At 28.6% G+C, this 19,371-nt stretch overlaps 1 protein-coding gene across 1 annotated transcript in view; it reads left to right on the forward strand.

The window, feature by feature from the left end:
* LOC116774664 (ABC transporter G family member 20) overlaps positions 1–19,371 on the forward strand; it is a 31,766-nt gene that overhangs the window by 5,345 nt on the left and 7,050 nt on the right. The window contains exons 2-5 of the mRNA XM_032667370.2: positions 10,770–10,924; positions 11,920–12,079; positions 14,755–15,017; positions 18,638–18,728. Of these exons, the coding sequence (XP_032523261.1) occupies positions 10,809–10,924; positions 11,920–12,079; positions 14,755–15,017; positions 18,638–18,728 (630 nt within the window). The 5' untranslated portion in view covers positions 10,770–10,808. The remainder of the gene's footprint in view (positions 1–10,769; positions 10,925–11,919; positions 12,080–14,754; positions 15,018–18,637; positions 18,729–19,371) is intronic.

Below are 19,371 nucleotides of genomic sequence, written 5' to 3' on the forward strand. Positions count from 1 at the left end.
GTATACTAGATGCCTTTGACAATTAAAAACCAACTTCAAAACAAATATAAGTATATTTATGACATAAGTATCTTTATATCGTAAGTATATTTATGACATAAGTATCTTTATATCGTAAGTATCTTTATAACAAACTTGTTTTGTCAAACTGAATACGGGTATATCCAATTGTGAATTCATGAATTTAACATATAGTATATGTTCTGTGAATAAAATACGTGAAACTCCGTATCTATTGTTAATTGCCATCTTGCTATGAGGGTATATTAAAAAGATATAATGAAAGTTATGAACTTTACCACTTTATGTAAAAAAAACACTAGCAAAAAACTGTCATTAATTAACAATATGTTGAGGTCACTGTAAATATTAACTGCTGCCCTTTAGACCTAGAATGATATTACAAATGACATTTCCTGAATCTAACCGCCGATTTAAGGAAGTTCATTGATCTTTAAATAATTTGTTTGACATACCAAATAACTGGAGAGCCTTGGAGTTTGAATTCGAAAAGGAAATATAGTTAAAGATATAGTTCATTAACATGTAGAGATTTTTTTTTTTTATGGAATCGATTTATATATGATTGTGGCTTGCAATTTTCTAAACCAATATAGAAAAATGATCTACCTTCTGCACATAATTCTTTACTTGACATACTGACCTCAATCTATACTAACGGTATAAAATTATATTTATACCAAACGATACGATTGTTCATACCCCACGACATTTAAAGAAAAACGGTATTTTTTACGTTATATTAATTATATTTTCACACTGAATAGAATAGCGATATAGAGTATTAATTTCACATTAAAAGAAATAGACGAAAAATTATATCAAATAATTAAATATTATATATCGAACAAAATTTTCTCTAGTCGTTAATTATCCTTTCCGATGGTAACACTGGCAAGGCCAAAGGACTTCATAGCTTTCCTTATACGTAGGAAACACCTTAAACTATTTAACAAAAGAGCTAATTCTCTTAGACTCCTGGACCGTTATTAACACAGCTCAGATAGGATCCTCCGTCTGGAAACTGACTATCAAATGAAAAATAGCATTAAAATTAGTTTATTCCTTTAAGAGCTACAATGTCACTAAGACACAAACGCACACACATCCACTCAAGTATACACCCTTACTTTTTGGGTTAGGTCTGAAAACCAAACTAAAGGCGGCGAGTTTTCTCCTTATCTTTATTAAAAGTATCTGCCAGTGCGAAATCTAATTTTCTACACATATTTGTTTCTGGTACAAATGAATTGCAACAAAATTATGCTTGAATTTTTTTTTATGGTATAATTGTCGTTTTTATGATTTTTTTTTTTTGGTTTTATAAATGACTATATAGGTACCATTAAAATTTATTTAAGAAACCATTGTCACAACGTATTTATGTATTTACAAATCAAAAAATAAATAATTCTATTAATTGCTTTAAAATAAAAACCTTTTCACAGAACAAGGAGTAAAAAAAATGTTTTTTTTTTTTTAAATTCTCTGCAACTAACCTAACAGTTTACAGTAAGATAAAATAATACTGTAACTTACGTGCAATTTTTTATTCTTATGTGTTGAATTAATTTTTTTTTCTGTCATTATGTGGATGTTAAATTAAATACGTTGTAAAACAGTTCACTATTTACATATTACTACTTAATGTGAGCCAACAATTTTAATATTTTTTTTTTGTATTGATGCGTATAAGTTCTTTTAAAGCTCTTGTAGTACGCCATGTTCATTGAAAGATTTGATAGTAATTAATAATTACTGCTCCGACATCGATGTCTCATTTTACAAGTAAAATTATAGACGTCAATCAACTAAAGAGTTTTAGAATTAATATAATAAGAATAAAATCATTGATTTTCATAAAACTGTATTACATATAATGTAATAAATGACAAACAAAAAAATTACATCAGAATTTGAAGGCTTGGAAAAACCAAAAAACTTATATATTTTTAATAATCTCCTTATTTTCTCTATATAAAGACGATAATGAATAAAACGCCTGTTTCTTTTATTCCTGACTATCTCTGACCCTACTAGCATGTGCGTCAGCCTATATTTTTGGGCAATAAAAAGACTTTATTACACAATAATACCTATATCTTTGGAGTTTTCTTCGCAAAATATGATATAACACAGCGTGTCTTGTGAGAACTTAAAAGAATAATTAAATGAATTAACTCAATGACGTGAACTAGTTTTTAAATAACAAGGATATATAAAAATAAATAAAATAATATTCAAAGGTTATTTAATATAGTCTTTTTATACACAAAAAAGGACTGAACAAGTTTAATTTGAAAATCAATATTATTTATATCAACATTAAATTTTTAATATTATCAGGAATAAAAATAATCTGACTTGTTACAAGTAAGAATCGTACTATTGATGTCTTTTTTTTCTTCTTATTGCTCTTGGTAGTTATTAACCTAAATTTTGATTATGTAGTCTAAAAAACATAGACATGAGTGGTATATGATTTTGCAGTGTCCAGGATAGGTTGCCTAAATACTTTTCTACGTTTCTTTAACTATGATGTCTTAAATCGATTCAGGCATTTAATGTTTTCTACATATTAAACATATTTTGACAGAAATATAAAGATTTTTGTTATAATAAGAATGCTAAATTTATATTGAATTACTAAATACAATGACGGAATAATACATAGTACATTTCACACTGTACGACTCCATACCTCTCGATATCTTCTCGGAAGGACTGTTACGCAATACATTAACATTGCTTAATGGTGTGTCTGGACGTCTTATATGTTGTTCCATTTTATATAGTAAAATATTTATTTTCGCATTAACTTGCAAAATCTTTCACGTTTGTGTGCGAGTTGATGTGATTTTGTTTTTTGTATGTCGATTTAAATATATCTATAGACGTAAAAGCTTATGAACGTGAGAGGGACCGTCGAATACAATGTACCCTTTCAGCCTCTGATTGAGAATGAACAAACCATCAAATATGGTTAATATAAAAATCTTTTTATCCAAGGAAAATATACCATTCCCGTATATTTTCCTTGGATAAAAAGATTTTTCATTTCAAATACCGCGTACGGTCCTTTTAGTAATTTATTTTATTTTGTTTGTGAACAACTAATTTGATTTTTGAGATTTTTGTGTTTTTGTTTACATGAATTCAGAAAGTTCAAAACTTTAGATGTTGCTGTAAAGATTAATATGTACAAATAATAGAAAAAATAATAATATTCATAAGTTTAATTTAATATTAATCACTTTAAAGAAAACGTGTACTAAGATATCATTTTATAAAAAGAGGGTTAAATATTAAATCGTTTCAAAATTATATTTCATAAAAGGTAAAGAAGTCTTCAATGTAACATATAGTAAATTATTGTAGCACGGATGTAGTGTAACTAATACAGTCTAATACTGAGTCTACTATACAGTGGAACTATCATTAAAAATTCAATGAATGCAAATCAATGATGCAGTTGCTAAACAATACACTGCGTATTATCAAAAATGGTGCTATGACCTCACACGGACATAACAAGTAATGTACACTGAAATAGGGTTAGTTTTGGATGACACCTTGTTCATAATTAAGTCAGGAATATCCAATATGATTAATTGTCGTTTTCCTTACTTCTATACTTTATAAGTAGTAAGATGACGCAATATGCAATTTATGTATCATTAATCTTTAGTGTTTAAAATTATAAGTGAATTTCTACTCCTCGCGATATAATTAAGTTCTTAAAAGGCACTTATTCTTTATTGCATATTGTTGCAGTAGCGTGCACACAATAGATGCAAAAAAGCGCTTCTCAACCTACCCGTACAACAACTAAATCTACATCGTTTAATTCTTAATTTCATACTTTTAGTCATACATTACGAAATACGAATGTTAACAGACATGTAAAATATCATTTGATTCACGATTGGGTAAAATTGATAAAAGTGCAATCTATCAACGTACAAACTATTATTTTCGATCGGCCACAGCTAGCGTCTAGCGCCGCTTTCCAGCCAGAGAGGCCGCGGAGCGATGCATATGCACCTGGTAGTTGTGCATACGTATGGTATGGTAGTTATAGTTGTGCGGTATTATGATAGTTATAGTTAGCTAGCGGATTGTGGATACATTAATAAGTTATTTTGTTTTTCTTGTTTGTTGTTTTCAAATAATAATAATAATAATAATAAGAATGTTTAGATCTTCACTGGATATTCCGAATTAAATAAATTTCTTAAAGTTCGTTTTATTGTTAAAGGTAGCTTTTCCATATTTTTAATTTCTATTACAATGAAAAATAGCAATATTTTCGAGCACTTTTATAACGTATAAAGTTTAACGCTTTATTAACTTAACCTTCAGGCTGTAATAAATTAAATACAAACTAACCTTAAGCGTGCGGAGGTATGCCTCAAAATCATCTTGCAAATTATTATTTAAGCTATGACAAAGAAAAATACATGATGTTCTCGTTTAGAACAACATTAGCATATCAATAAACTTGTGTGAACAATGAAGCGGACATGTTACATCAAACAATAAGGACCATGATTAAGTTTCTCATAAGGTTAGTGTAGTTATGAGAATTCATATGTGAAATTTTAAATCCAATTGTGTAGGATATAAGGTTTCAATTGCTGTCACGGTTACATTAAGGATATGTTTTGTAAAGAGAACAAAAAATTTCAAAAGGATAATTTAAATTGACGCCATAGAATTGTATGATTTTAACCAATAGTCGCTACGCTGTCTATAAAATAAATTACCTATTCAGTTTATAGCAGCCTATATATATATATTTGGAGCTGTAAATACCAGCTCTATTTAAGGACCACTAGTTCTTAATTCTTGTCTTTTTTTTCCTGTTCCATACTTCAAACAGAATGCTCAATTCTAGCAACTTCTTGCCTTTTTTTCCAAAATCCCGATTCGTCATTATTGAGATTAGCCAAGTACATTTGGGATTACCGAAATATTTATGACTACGAACAGTCATTTTGTAATTTTTATCCGTTCGTTTGCCGTCTTAAAACCTACACATGTACATCCAATTGAATACCGATCATTTGCTCCATACTCAACTACAGGCTTATTCATAACCTTGGTTTAAATTGTTTAATTTTAAGTATTTTCTTGAAAGACTTATTTGCTAACACGTCTCATAAGTATAATGGCCCAACGCAAGCTGTGTTCTTTGTTAATTTTGTCTTCATTAATGTTTCATAGCCCACAATATGGCAGTCATTATTAACTTCATTGTCCGCTCACGCTTAAGAATCTCGTGCAGGGCATCTTTTTTTGTCAATAATGTATTCAGTGCTTGAGCTATAACAGGTTACCATTTATTAGTGGAATTGAGGATGAAGTATGACTTAGATTTAACGATTTTATATTTTTTAACGGTTTTTGTTTTTTGTATTGTGGTATTTGTACTTGTACTTGTACTTGTACTTGTACTTGTACTTGTACTTGTACTTGTACTTGTACTTGTACTTGTACTTGTACTTGTACTTGTACTTGTACTTGTACTTGTACTTGTACTTGTACTTGTACTTGTACTTGTACTTGTACTTGTACTTGTACTTGTACTTGTACTTGTACTTGTACTTGTACTTGTACTTGTACTTGTACTTGTACTTGTACTTGTACTTGTACTTGTACTTGTACTTGTACTTGTACTTGTACTTGTACTTGTACTTGTACTTGTACTTGTACTTGTACTTGTACTTGTATTCTTTAGTTTGGTATTCTATTTTCAGTACAGGTTTAGTTATAATTTGTAAGTTATTTTGCTATCAATGGTTTTACTGCTATCCGAGGTGAAAATTTTTATCTAAAATTCCAAATTTAATTTTATTTCAATAGTATAACGTTAATACAACTTCATAATAATGTACTTATTGTTATAAAAAGGCTTACTAAATCGATTATGCGTACAGTAATGTATATAAAAGATATAACGACATAAGAAATTTTATACAAATAAGTATCTAAACACTAATCTTATTTATAGAAGTTTTATATCGGCAACCCGTGATTCTGGTTACTGAAAAATGGTGTAAATGGGGGAAAAAAGCTGTAACATTGCTAAGTTAAAAATTATTATTTTTATTTGTCTCTGCACAAAATCTCAGATATCATTAATTATTAATCATCCTGATTGGATGACAATATAAAAAACAAGAAATTTTACGTAAAGTAGGAATTATTGCATAACAGTTCTTCGTCTCGTCTGCGTAACATACCAATGATATCATTAAAAAAATCTTTATTAAAAACCAGCTTCTGTTTCCTTGTTCATCCGATCAAATTCGAATACCACCCATTACAATCATATGTTGGCTTTCCAACCGTTCGACTTACACAATTGCTAATACGATAACTTAATGTTAATATATAAAACTGTGAATTCATTAAAATTTACATCTCTTAAATATAAAGTTTAAAAGATTTCTTTCTCCATTAGGTAGCGGATGACCAAAATCGGTCTAGATATTTATATCAAATTCTGAATTGAAATGATTGACGGGGAAACCTAATTGGTATTACGACCGAGTCACCACTGACTTGAGTAACTGGAACCGTATCTATGAATAACTAAATCATTAAAATAACTAAAATATACCCTATGGTTCGCAGTGATTGCAATTTTTAAAAAAAGAAAGTAGGAAATATTGTACATATATAGTTAATGGACATAGACAAATTGGCATTTTATTTATTGAATAAATTTAAACAATAAAATATATCAATGTACTTGATTTAACAGATATATATATTTTAATAGTCGTATAAAGCGAACGAATAATAAAATAATTTTAATAATGTTATGAAATAAAAAGTTATAAATTATGAGTAATTTTTTCTGGGCTTTTCTTGAATTTTTTCAAGTTAGCCATTAAGTTTATATTTGTGTGTAAAAATTATGACAAACGTCCTCGTTGTGACTTCAGAGAAAACAAAGACATTCTTGAATTCACATTATGTTTTGCATTTTTTTTTTTCGTATTCTCAGTCGGATGTCTTGCAAATTACGTTTATTCCCAATTAATAACATTATCTTTATCCTTGTCATAAAATTTAAAGACTCTGGTTTTATTGATATTACTGTAACGACGACGTTAATGACTTAAGTTAAAACAGAACCTTTCCGGGTTCATGCAGTTCACTGTGATATTTGATACTGTATCTTTGTTTATCAACAAAGTTTCATCCGTGCCTTTTAATGGTCCCTATTAAAATAACTGTGGTTTTAATTATTCTAACATGGGATATAACTAGCACCGATATAATTTTAATCAGACAGATTGGGAAAGGACTTTTGAATTGATACCAGTTCGTCAAGACGTAATATTTTTTAAAGTGTTATTAAGGGACTCTTTTATTATCCATAACGTGAAACATCTTACTAGAGATGTATTAATTATAAAAAAAAACAACTTTTAAAATTGCAATTATACATTTTTATTGTAATTTTTAGAGATCTGTTTTAAGTTTAATGCTTATTGTAATAAGAATACCATTTTCAGTTTATTTTTTAACTTACATTTTTAATGTTGCCCTAAAAAAATATCCCAAAAACAATATTTAGTACATAAACATTCATGAAAATTAATAATATAACGTATGTTATAGAGCATAAACTATTACAATTACTATAGACTTTTATAAAAAACTGTTGTCTGTATGACCTCCGCCACAGAATCATAAACAAGGTTTTATATATATTATGTAAATATTTTTTTAGCCAACCTTAAAAACATAAAGATAATTAAAACATCGTTTAAACCTTGTAACCTTGGGTGTAATCAGTTTTTGACTGATTTCTTCTGTTAATTATAGTTATATTTATATTTATTTATTTATATTGTTAACAATAGTTTTTTTGTTTCTGATTCTTTCAACATAACCAAAACTGCAAACCTATCAGTCTCCTGGTGAAGGTTATAGGTCCTATAGAAGGTTGGACACCGAAGAAAACAGTTATGCATCCTGTAAAAATGTGTTGTACATAATGGTTGTTTTTGCAAAAAACCTCTTTAGAATTAATATTCCTTACGGAAAGTTAATGAATTATAATTCTCATAAACGTAATTATTTAAATGAAACTAGTATTTTTCGGATAAACTACGCGTGATTTTGTAAAAAACTACATACTCCCGACGTTTCGGTTACTCTTCAGCAACCGTGATCACGGGCAGACGAAACGTAATTATTCTGCAAAATAATATCCATAGCACCGTTATTTTAAAAATACTTTGAAATGTAAATTATTTAACGGAGATAATTCTATTTATTTGTCACTTACCTCTAGAAGTCTGATTAAGCCTTTGTTAAGTTTTTTAGTACAAGGACAAGTGCTCCATGTTTAAGTATTTTTTGGCCAAGAATGAGAAGGTTTTTTAAATTTATTATAAGAAGTTATATAGAGTTGTTTTATTACTGTAAATAGGCCCAACATGATTCTGCAACAGAATGATGGAAAGTGTCAACAAGAAAAGATACAATTGTATAATTTTCCATTAACAACTGTCATGCAGATATAGAAGTGATAATTGAACATACCTAAACATAAAAAAAAAAATGTTATTTTTGGGATATATATGGAACCTTCTACTATACCCACTAAAAACAAATACACAAATAGACAGACTTCTCTCTGATTACTTTCAGTATGTCAGAAAACCCCTTCACTATTACTATAATAAAAGATAAAATTATGTTAGAAATTAATACTTTGTTATTCCACTTTTTCAACTATCTAATTCCATATGTTTGCTAAAATTCAAATAGTCATTCAGACGTCAGATTTGGAAACACCTTTTACCAGGATTGCCTCCATGAATATCCTTATATAAAATCTTGCAACACCTAGGACATATTAAGATTATTGAAATTGGCTTTAATTATTTCTAAAACCCGACTAAATATCAATTTTTCTATGTTATTATAAATCCTTTAATTAACGACAGGTCGAGGATTAAAAAAATATGTCTAAGGTCACACATGGAGGTCGGACTCACGAGAGCATTCGTTCGACGATAATAAACTAATCATACAGCCAATATTATAGGCAGGTGGAATGTGTAAAAAAATCTTGAGGCCGTCAAAGAAGGTCATATTCAAAATTTCGCTTATACGAGGGCATGATGTAACATAAGGTTAGCACACTGGTTCCGGTCATCCGATAGCACGTAACAGTTGCGTCAAGCTTTGCTTTACCAAAGGCTGCGAAGCTTTTATATATATTTAATTTAATCTGCATTATAATAATAATATTAAATATCTTTATCTATACATTGAAAAACCTTATTAAGTACACGTATAAGAAATGTTAAATAAAAGTACAACGTCTTATTCTGAAGTTGGAAAAAGTATGTACCAGACTTTCTTTCGGATTTGATATCCTGGATTTAGGAGGTATTTCTTATAGATATTTTATACTGATTATGAAAATACCCTCACTTTCCGAAGCTCTTGTAATATAACATAAACATATGTGTGCGTAAATTTAAGTGTGTGCGTAGGAAAGAGTAGAACATAGCAAACAAGTTTCTTGACCCCGATACACAGATTATGTGACTATTTTATGACTTAAATGATTTAATATTAAGTCATAATGACAAGAATTGTAATTTTATTTACAAGAAGTTATTATATTTATTTCATCACAAGATAAAATAATACATATTTATGACGGATCGTATTGTTTTAAATGTAAAAGGCAATCAGTGAGAAGGTCTTATATTTGTGCAAAGCAAAACAAGAAGACGATAGTAAGGAGATACGTTATTAAATAAATATCATTTAACTAAGGTACTTTTATTTAATATTGAAAACTAACTAGGACTCGCTGTACTGTCCGCGTTTTAATTGATTACACACTTACTGATTAAAATGTTAATAAAGGATATATGACTTTCGACGCAAATATAGTAAGTAAGGGTCTATTAGTTACATTTATTAATTTATGTCTGATGATTGTACAAACATACTGACAATAAAAGGTATGGAATTAATAAAATTATTTACTCAAATTCTTATAATGTACCGAAATTAGCGTCTTTAAATTTTATTACATCAAGACATTTCTCGAAGCATTGTTTACTACATGTTTATAAACACATACCTATATTGTTTCTTGTTGAACATAAAAAAACTATTGAATCTTTTAATCGTTTTGAAGCGTGTTATTGTTAATAATCTGGCTAAATTCCTGGTCTATTATGTTTTTTAATGAGTTTTAAGATTGTTATTCAAGATACAGAAATGTTAATAATGTAAATTGTTTTTTTTTACTTTAAAAACATCAAATCGCCCAAAACTACGTACCTGCATTGATTTTATTTTCTCGTTGAAATTTTAGATAACATCTGATTTTAAAATGTATATATATTTTTTATTTTCCTTTTTATTGCTTCATTGCGGCTGTATTAAGTAACTGCTGAATTAAATGTGGAAGGTGCTGGAAGAGTTTATCTTGGCGTTTAGTATGAATTTAAACTCATTAATAAGTTTCCATATCTCTTTTAATCTTTATAATATCCCTGTTTTATAATATGCCCGCAATTTTATACAAAAGCATTTTATATTAAATAAAATATATCTACACATCATAAAGTTATTTCCTTCATCTTGAATAGCCACTCTTTTAATTGGTTTAATTATGAACAACGAGATGTAAAAATATAATATTATTTTCTTCTTATTCTGTAAGAACATAATTTTAAACTATGATATTTTTACAGATGTAAAATGCCCGCAAACTGATTGACAAGACAAAGAAAATGGCGGCACCAGCCGTAGTTGTGGAGCGGGCTTACAAGTATTATGGCAAACAGGACAAGCCCAGCTTCAAACCAGTCCTGCAGTACTTGGACATGACCGTGGAAAAAGGAATTATGTAAGCGATAAAGCCTTATAACATAATACCAATATAATGATCTGATTTAAATTATAGTCCAATATTTAAAAAACTGGCCTCGTCCTACAACAGAAACCATTTTTTTTTTCTTTAGAACATTTGGTTATTTACACCTTTACTGTTGTTATATATGAAAAAAAAGATTATAATCCTCGCATGACATTGAAAAAATATATACATTAAAATGTAAGAATGTTTGAATAATTAATATGAAATACGTTTTAAAATGCGTTTCAGTTGACAACACTTTAAATATAATATAAGTTTATTGATGTTTATGACATCCATAGACAACAGCAAATGATTATGAAGGTAGATGATTAGATATAACACTATTACATAGCTCGATTTATTAATAGCAAACTAAATGACAGAGCTGGGTTATAAGTACTAGAGCTGAAGATATTAATTAGTAATAGGAAGCGTATTTTGCTATGAGTCGACTGTATGTCATTTTGTTTTCACATTTTCCAAGTTGGTAATCAGTAGTGTAACTAACTAACTAAGGTTTTCATTCGTTTCATTCAGTTTTTAAAGAAATGATCCTTATAACAGACCTTCAGTTTAACATATAGCTATTTATTAAGAAATTAATTATACTATACGCTACAAATTCAAATTCTTAAAACAATGTCAACAAGTTTTTTTGCCTTAATTATAAGTTTGTTAGCCAATAAATTATGTAAATTTAAATCCAAAGATTATTATTATATCGAATATATTAGCAATTTTTTTTTATGGTATGGCAGTCTTATCGCTACAAGTTAATACAACCATGGAACCAGCCATGGAATTAAATTAAGAGACATTTTGTTTTTTTTTTAATTGGGTCTTGTAAACTAAGGCATATTATGTTAGTGTTTATAAATAAGTGTTTGAATATATTAGATTATTATTTGATTTAAGTATACGTGCGTTAATATCGTACATATAAAACGGATAAGTTAAGAAGATACATATCATCACTGCTATAGATATGGCCTGCTTGGACCCTCTGGATGTGGAAAAACAACACTTCTCTCATGCATAGTCGGCAGACGAAAACTCGACAGTGGTGAAGTTTGGGTGCTGGGAGGAAGACCAGGGGAGAAAGGCAGCGGAGTTCCCGGGCCTCGAGTGGGATATATGCCTCAGGTATGTTAAGAGTTCCACGATTCTATCACAGCTTTATACTTGCTCAAGAACAGTGTGTAATTTCTTTGAAAATGGTTTTGCGTTTAATTTTTTTTTTCACGTGTTTATGCTTTAGGATTAAAAGATGTCTATTCACAAAAAATTACTGGTCTTTTAAATAGGTTATAAGTGGGTTAGGAAATTCGACTACTATACTACGTAGTTTCGAGGGGTGGTAACGGTTTTTTATGGTTGTGGAACACTACAAAAGAAATACAGATTAAAATAACCAAGTAAATAATAGGCTAAAGGATGACTTACATATCAATAAATATTTCTATCAGAAAACCTTTTTTGGTTTACATATATTAGAATTTATGACAGGTCTTGAAGGTTTCAATAGGGCCAACGCACAAAATTTAATTTTGATGCTATAATTTATATTATGCAAAAGAAGTTTGATTATACTTCAAACATTGTACTCTTGAAAAGGATTTTAAAACCAAAAATAAGAATGCCAAAGTTGAAATAATTTTATTACATCAGCTATCTGCCAGTTAACATCGCGTCGCAGCCGTTCCAGCCGTAACAAAGTTACGCCGAAACAACGAGATAAACAAACAGCAAAGACAAAATTAAATTCAAGTTTTCTAGTGTAAAATATACTTTATTATCCATTTGGTAAAAAGGACTTTTTAGAATATCACAAACAGATACTCAAATATGATTTATTCTTATAGATATACTGATCTTTCCAAGTTCAAAAATATTATAATAGTGGAGTAAAATAATAAATTAGTTTTTTACGTCATATAATTATAGAAACGCGTTATCGATGGCAATAAAGATATAAAAATACTGTTTTTTCTTTCTTAAAAGGTATAAAGTGAATCTCATTATAAATTTTTAGGGCCGCAATTTTATAATGTATACATAAGACGATTTTTGATATCGATAAATTTATTAGTTTATCGAAATCATCATTTCGATAGTATTTGACTAGGATAAATAATTTTTCTTTTAAATACTAATTTATTGTCCTAAAGTAACATTTATTATAAGGAAAATAGTTTACTCACCGGAATTTGACTGACAAAAGTAGTGAGATCTAAGACTTTCGCGAGTCATTTAAATAAAACTAATATTTTTCGGATTTTACTATGCGAATTTTATTACTTTAAAAACTACATCCCGACGTTTCGGTTCGTCTGCCCGTGATCACGGTTGCTGAAAAGTAACCGAAACGTCGGGATGTAGTTTTTAAAGTAATAAAATTCGCATAGTAAAATCCGAAAAATATTAGTTTTGACAAAAGTAGTTTTAAATGCAAATTAAATGGGTTAGGTCCACTCAAATTGGTATTCCAGTAACTAAACCCGTTTGTGTTTTTAATGTTAATTTGACTGATTGGTAATGAATAATGTATTAATTATTATCTATAACAACTATTTTGTCAACTTATCCTATACTTACTTATTTTTTTACCTCTTTGTTTCTGATTTGTTATCACTCAAAAATTCTAGAACAACTATGAAAACCTTTTTCACAAACTTTTTTAAGATTACACTTGATTCATTGCCACAAATTTTTTCGACCAACTATCGCATGTCGCATTATCGTCGGCCGCAAAGTAGGAGTACCATGAAAGGCACGAGGAACAGCAGACAAGGATTGTAGGGCGGTAACCATGATTACGTAACATTTATGTTTCACTAATTTTACTCTGCTAGATTTATGAGATCGGTTAAATAAAATATTGTGATACTTTTTTTTCAAAATACATCTATAAACAGAATTATTATTTAAATCATGTATTTCGTATCCTAATACGCTGATGGAAAAAAAAATTGATATTTATATATCTTGTCTGGTTATGTATGTACATTAATATGTCCCATTATCATTTATTTCCAAATTATCACTCATAGATTTTCATAACCCTAATCGATCTATTCCCCCAAAATCTTTAACCTATCGATTAACTTCAGATGATTTGCGATTTCTTAAAAAGCACAGTATACTTTTTTAATTTACCTATTATTGCTTCCAAATAATTTCATAGTCAGCAAACTAACATAAGAATTAATTTTTATTATATTTCGAAGACGTGCAAAATAACGAAATTATATATCAAAAATACCTACATATAATAATTTTAAACTTCCATATAGGTGTTATAAGTAGAATTAACTTAAAGTGTTCACTAATATGTAATCAAAGGATTTTACCAGCTTCACAAACAATCGTTATTTATTTAAGTGATGTATGTGAAAAACTCATAAAGATATAATGACTACACAACAGAAAAGTGACACATCATTAACTTGTAATTTGTTTAAATAATATATTCATTTTAAATAAAAGGTATTTACGACCACATTTATTATTAACGATTGTAAGTTTTGCTTCGTCCTGGCTTTAGAAAATTACTGCAGATTAAAAAATTCAAGTCATTTAGTAGAGAATCACATACTAGCCGTGTGGAAATGACCTTTAGGAAGTTTAACTAGCAAAATGTTAAGTAAATATTGTGTGAATAATAAGATTTGCTCGCTTGGCTTAAGTCAATTTAGCGGAAACATGTTAATAACGTTCCATTTTTTTTAAACCTGACGAACAAATAATCAAAGTTGCTCTATCATATGGGAATTTGTTTCAACAACATTAAATATAACTCAATACATCTTTTCCCCCAGGATATCGCTCTTGTTGCGGAATTTTCAGTACGGGATGCTGTATACTACTTCGGTAGGATCTATGGGATGAAGCCAAAGAAACTCCAAGAACAGTTTGAATTTCTGACTAGATTGCTAGAGCTCCCAAAAGGCGGTAGACTCATCAAATCACTTTCCGGAGGGCAGCAACGGCGGGTCTCGCTGGCCGCTGCACTGGTCCACGAGCCTGAACTTCTCATTCTGGATGAGCCCACAGTTGGACTGGATCCGGTCTTAAGAGAACGGTGAGTTTTCGATGATTAGGAGTTTTTTTTTGTTGACCTGCAAAGATGAGGAAGAAAAAAAAACAGTCATATTTTATTCAAATCATTATAATTTTAGTTTTAAATGTAACGTATTTCATTAAATCCCATGTTCACAATTGGAATCTGAATTATATCCGCTCACCGAAGATTGCACTAATTTTCATTTAGAGATTATGCTAATAACCGTCATACTGACAGTGTCAAAGCATTCGTTGCGATATCGTACCGTGATATTGGGTCTACTTATTTCTTCAAATGCAATACAACTACGTATTGCTTATTCAGTACATTTGTCAGTTAACTGCGCATTTGTCCGTTTAGTTGATTAATGACTAAGGAACCACTTTTTGTAACGTCAAAAAAATAGAATCGCTCTTAATAATTAACTTTAAATTATACAGATATCATTCCATTTGAACCCTATTTAAAAACACATTAAAGATTAAACATTAACAATGCTTTTATAAAAAGCTTTGTTACGTTGACCTCCAAAGTCTTAAATTGCTCCGTTTAACGTTAAGCTATAAACTCAAAGACAAATACTCGAAAAAAAATAGAGATATATTTAGCTGGCTTAGTAAGTACTTCCGTCAGTCAGACAAATAAAAGCTTTGAATAATATTTTGCTTATTGCATCAAATTTGTTTTTTTTAATGAGGAATCTTTAATCCTCTGTAATATTTTATCTTCCACTATAAACTTTTTATATGTTTTTGTAATTGTATTTACATATTGTTGTTAATATTTTACGATATAAGTTTGAAAAGCAATGAAATGACTATTTTTTTCTCTTAAAAACTCGCTTTCCTCTCCTTTTTTTAAATTTACAATAAATATCCAAGAGGAATCAAAGGATGACATTGAATTATTAATTTTGCGGAGGCGGCTCGAAGTGTTATAATTATGCCAAGGATACTTAAATAACGTAACAAAAATTATAAGAAATATATCAATTTATCAACTTTTACAAATTGTCAAAAGCTTTCTAATATTTATTGTACATAAAAAAAAAATTGATATACATACATCAGTTTAATTTATTTTTGTTGTAAAATAGTAAAAGGGTAAAGTTTATCGATTATAGTATAGTTACTTAACGATATACAAAAAATATTATGATAATTTTGTATTGTAATGTGTATAAAATTCCAAAAAAATACAAATTACCGATTTTAAGTAATGATCAAATAAAACTATGGCGTAAATTAGATTGTAATTTTCACAACTTACTTCAACGAACACCAAAGAACTATAAAATAACTGCCAATTAGACTGTTAAACTCGTTACGATTAATGACGATAGTGTTCGACAAAGTTATAGACAAAAGAAAAGGAAAACTAATTACTACATGGATGAATCGATTGCTTTGAAAGATAAACTGAGAATACACTTAAGACAAGAAAAGGATACAACAATAATCTATTCTAAACTACACTTCATTAAAATAAACATATAATTATTATTAATGTTAAATTAATTTATGGACACGTGTAACTAATTCAATTTTGCGATAAAGAACTGGTATTCTTTAATGTGTATAATAATTTCTGTCAAAGGACAGGTCCTTTTTTAACGTTTAACCAGTTTTTATAGGGTTACGAAGTAGCCACAGTCACACACACTCATATGCCTACAAGATACGACTAAGATCTCGTAAAGTAACTTTTAGAGAACTAAAACTTTTGGAGAATTAAAATCTTTTAGTTGAATGAATTGTGATAGTATAAAATTAAGGTAAAATACTGTTGTTGGGGAGATTTATGTTTTCTTATTTTAAATCTTTCATTCGATAGTAATTATTTGTAAAAAAAAAATTAACAAGAAACTTTGAAGCAGAATAAAGAAAATCATTTCATTGAGAAAAAATATATATATGTACATTTAAAATATATACCGTAAAGACATAACGAAATCTAAGACTTTTGCGAGTTTTATTCATTTAAATGAAACTAATATTTTTCGGATATACTACGAGTGCTTTATTTTTGGTTAAAATTACATACTCCCGACATTGCTGAAAAGTAACCGAAACGTCCGGAGTATGTAGTTTTAACCAAAAATAAAGTACGCGTAGTTTATCCGAAAAATATTAGTTTCATTTAACTGTAAAACACATATTTATATATTATCTTGTATATCACACTTCTTTTAGTCATCCATATAGAGCATATTTCTAATAATTATAAGTCGCAATGTCAATTCTTATATTAAATTAGTAACGATTAAAATATATTACACTTAAAAAAATTCGTAATAGTATTTTTTTATTTGTAATCGATGCAACATTTTTTGGTCAAACAATTTGACAATAGTTGTTTATAACATCAGCCTAAAGCATACATAATATATCACGATTTTCTATGTAGAGGTGTCAGGATATTTCAAACTAACTAACCTTCAATCATATCAATAGCTGTGATTATAATATAAATAATCTTCATGTTAAACACAACTTTAAAATATTAGGTCAAGGTAATAAATAACCTTGTATTAATTTATCATATTCACTCTCTGTCAAGGAAATAGTACTTGCTTGATACATTTATGCTTTATATTGCGTTTGAATTAATCGAGTTTATTTAATCAATTAAATTGACAATCATTAGCGCGGTAAGAATTTGTTGTTAACATGCGCATATACGTAAATAAACAAAGAATTGCGGTTTATCTTTTAATAAAATGTAGCTTTAAGTGTTAAATACACTTTAGGGTTAGCTTAACTATAGTTTCAAAAGTACTAGAATTCTCGATTATCTTTATCAAAAGACATTAAATGACGTATTCATTCAGCCGACTATAGCTCTTAAACCGTGATGTTTTTCTACACCAAAAGCGGCCTGCTCTGTAACCGTAATAAGAATTTGCCATGCTAGTACTGCAGTTAACGTGTTTTAAATTAAGACAATACGTCACTGCCTATATGAATATGGCCCGGATTGCGATACAATTAGTCTTATTTTATTTTCTTGTCCAAAAACTTGTTTCCTACATGAAGTAGTTCCTCCCAATACACCTGTCAAATAAAATTGAGTATTTTGTTTGGTTTATAGTCCTTTCGTATTATGTTTAAATATAAGGATTTAAAATTGTACTTGTATTTAATAAGTTTCCACAGAATATCTCCATTATTTGTTTAGTTTATTGTTTCTTGACTTCTTATTTTGCTCCGAGTGCTGGTCAAAATCTAACCGGACTCTCTAAAAGCCCCAATAATAATTAATAATCTAATCACCGTCTTGTTTCTGTAACTAGTAGTATACAGTAAATAATACTTTAACCTTTGCAAAATAAAAAATCACAATTCACTGTGAATAAAAGCCTTAATAATATAAAAAATAATAATACCTTAAGACAAGTTATTACTGACATCGAAAATAAATAAAACATAAATTTCGGTTTTTTATTTGATTTTTAGATAAACATAAAAAACTTTTATTTATATAAAATTAAAACATCACATCCCTTATTTTATAATTATATAAAATGTAGCTCAAGAAAGTCATATATTTTATAGCAATAAACATTCAAACAATAGCAGGCTCTTCGATAATCAGCTTTTGGTCGAGGGTATGTTATGAAACGAAAAATTTGTCCACAGGATCTGGGAATTTCTGGCTGAGCTGGCGAGAGGTGGTACAACAGTCATCATCACCACTCACTACATTGATGAAACGAAACAAGCGCACAAGGTCATAGAAATATAGTTATATTATTCTTACTTAAACAGAGATCACATTTTATATATGTACACATTAATAGTAAAAAGTTATGATAAATTTGTTTACACGATCCACGCCTCATTGTCTTTAGTATATAACTATTGCTAGGATTATCGTGCTATAACAGCCTTGGAATTTGCATTGAATTTTTCTCATAATTCTTTTAATATAAACTTCGTAATCATTTTCATTGTTCCATTGTAAGCTATCTTACAAAGTTACATAGAATTGTGTAAATGTGTATTGCAACGATTAAATTCAGGGCGTTATTTTAACCTATAAGAGTAAATATTTGAATTGCGGCCGATAGAAATTTAAAATGATTGACCCGTTAAGAATTTTATTTAGTTTTATATTTACGTATTTATGTACAGAGGTAAAAATTAACGGTATATAAAATTTTCCTTTAAAAAAAATATTAATATACTGTTTTGAAATTTAAAAATTGGACTTATTTAATAGTTTTAAAAGCATAATAACTTACGGTTTTACATAAAAATTTATAAAAAATAATTTCATAGTTAAATCAATTCGATATGCTATCTTCCCACTTCATTATTGCAAAACCTGTTGCAATTTATTTACGAAGTCAGATTAAAAACTAATAAGAAGT

Source organism: Danaus plexippus, chromosome 23, assembly GCF_018135715.1.
Source record: "Danaus plexippus chromosome 23, MEX_DaPlex, whole genome shotgun sequence".
NCBI lineage: Eukaryota > Metazoa > Arthropoda > Insecta > Lepidoptera > Nymphalidae > Danaus > Danaus plexippus.